General features: G+C 46.8%; 1 protein-coding gene across 1 annotated transcript in view; it reads right to left on the reverse strand.

Annotated features, from left to right (window-relative positions):
* Positions 1-1,143: 1,143 nt before the first annotated feature.
* LOC139337156 (RNA-binding Raly-like protein) overlaps positions 1,144-2,572 on the reverse strand; it is a 36,063-nt gene continuing 34,634 nt past the window's right edge. Inside the window, exon 7 of the mRNA XM_070971602.1 lies at positions 1,144-1,251. Within this exon, the coding sequence (XP_070827703.1) occupies positions 1,213-1,251 (39 nt within the window). The 3' untranslated portion in view covers positions 1,144-1,212. The remainder of the gene's footprint in view (positions 1,252-2,572) is intronic.

Here is a 2,572-nt window from a genome sequence, read left to right on the forward strand (position 1 = left end):
GAATGCAAGAATCCAGATTTCTGCGTAAAAATCAAACAGTTTATCCCAAATAAGTTGAACCAAAAGTTGTGATGTTTTCAGCCCATCAGGAGTTAATGAAAGAGGAAGAGCTCAGCGGGAGAGCGCCTCTGCCGCATCAGATTGTGCCTCTGATCTAATTAACTCCAGACTGTGAAGAGTACTTTACATTACTGCTCTTCTCCAAAGCATACCATCAGCGTCTTACCTCCAAGCAGCCATTGGACTCAGCTCATTTCACGGCTCTCTGAAGAGCAGCTCGAACCGCTCGGCTGAGAGTTTGTCGCATTTCTTCGTCTTTGTCATAGTTACGTTATTGTCGCGTTGTGTTCGAGTCGTGAGTGACGAACATAACAAAAGACTGCTGCTGATGCAGGTAAGGACTTCAACACCTGAGACCCGAGTCAGCTGCTGAACATCTACCTTTTATTCCACCATGCAAAAGAAAACAATCGTCAGACGTTCAAGCCTCCTTAAACGCACCATTGAAAAACTGGAAGTCAATGGTTATACATTGATGTAAAATGTGTGGACGTTGGTTTAAGTTAAAGGGTCAGACTATAGTTTTCTTATTGTCAACAAATCCGATAAAAACTCCAAAACCAACAATGAAACGAGCAATGTGTGTGTATCCAAAGCCGACACACGTTACTGAACACACACCGTCTGAAACACTCCAAACAAATTCATCCTCTGCTGAAAATAGTCCCCGACAATGCTCAGTCAGCATCAGCACGCTCAGAATAAAAATGCTAACACGCTAATATTCCAAAGGTTATGTTTACCATGTTGAACATCAGATCTTAGCATGTTAGCATGCTAACATATGCTAATTAGCACTGAATTAAGAAGCACAGCAGAGGCTGATGCTCAACAGCTGCTGAAATATTTCAGTCTGGAGCGAAGTGGCGGACCAACCGACCCGCTAACGTCCCTCCATAGAGCCGCTAGCATGTCTACGATGAAACGCTACAGGTGTGAGCAGCTTGTAAAGATTCACACCTTCAGCAGGAACCAGCGGACTCAGGACTGAAGGTTTTGAGAGACAGACTGTCTCATTGTTGGTGTTTGTCTTTTAATGACTTTTGTTGACAGGAAGCAGAATGCAGAATACACACAGCCTGGTCCTTTAACGCGCCGCATCACCTGAACTCACCTGTCCGGTTGGTGCGAGTTCATATCTGAGCCGCGACATCACAGGTCGTCGTCCAGATCGGACTGATGCTGCTTTATCTGGAAACACAGAGGAAGCAGTTCTTAACGAGGCAGCGGGTCAGTGAACGCACCCTGCATCATCATCATCATCATTATCATCATCATCATCATCATCATCATCATCATCCTCATCATCCTCACTGATGCCACTGCAGCCACATTTCTGCACATACGTATGTTTTCAAGTCATCTGTACCCACAGACCACAATACAACCCCTGTTCTTACACATGCACACACACACACACACACACACACACGCGCTGACAAATGGTGATTACTAACACACTCTCTCGTATTCACAGACACACTTCCTGTCAGAGGAACAGTGCAGCAGATTACGGCCGTCCGTCGGCTGCCTGGCTCAGATTAATGAGGCGGCTCGCTGTGTCGGGCAGGTGGACGCCTGCAGGTTGATTCTGAATCGTTACGTTTCGCTGTGAAGAAACAGAAACGCGCTGATCTGCTTCACGCCGGCGAGCTGCTGAATAAAAAGAGCCGCGAGGCGACAGTAAACACATCATTCTCCACAGATTATGCAAATTGTGTTTGGGCCGCTGTGCAGCGAGACACACTCACAGTGTTTCAGGTTGGATCAGGTGAGCGAGGACTGACAGGTGAGGGGACGGACTCAGCCAGATTAATGCTACAGGAATAGTGTCTTTGTGTTTTGGACCGTCGGTCTGTCCAGACGTCACCGTCTGTCTCAGGGAACTGAGACAGTTTTTAGTCCTTTCTGATGTTTTAAAACAGACTCAGTTCAGCCTGATGAGGAGACAGGAGTTAATAACAGATGATCCACAAGGGGGCAGTATCGCATCAGCTCTACAGAGGAGCTCAGCACGGGGGGGGGCAGCTGGTAAGGCTGTCAGTCACCTCTGTGGGGGTTTGTGTGGACGCTGTCGAGTAATTAATTTAGAAAGTCTGGGCAGGTTTGTTTGAGAGGTTTAGAGATGCTTCTGTACTGTGGGGGTAGTGGAGGTATATATTTACCCTGTGGGGGTAGTAGAGGTATATATTTACCCTGTGGGGGTAGTAGTGGTACATATTTACCCTGTGGGGGTAGTAGAGGTATATATTTACCCTGTGGGGGTAGTAGAGATATATATTTACGCTGTGGGGGTAGCTGTGGGGGTAGTGGAGGTATATATTTACCCTGTGGGGGTAGTAGAGGTACATATTTACCCTGTGGGGGTAGTAGTTGTATATATTTACCCTGTGGGGGTAGTGGAGGTATATATTTACCCTGTGGAGGTAGTAGAGGTATATATTTACCCTGTGGGGGTAGTAGAGATATATATTTACGCTGTGGGGGTAGCTGTGGGGGTAGTGGAGGTATA

This window comes from Chaetodon trifascialis, chromosome 10, assembly GCF_039877785.1.
Source record: "Chaetodon trifascialis isolate fChaTrf1 chromosome 10, fChaTrf1.hap1, whole genome shotgun sequence".
Taxonomy (NCBI): Eukaryota; Metazoa; Chordata; class Actinopteri; order Chaetodontiformes; family Chaetodontidae; genus Chaetodon; species Chaetodon trifascialis.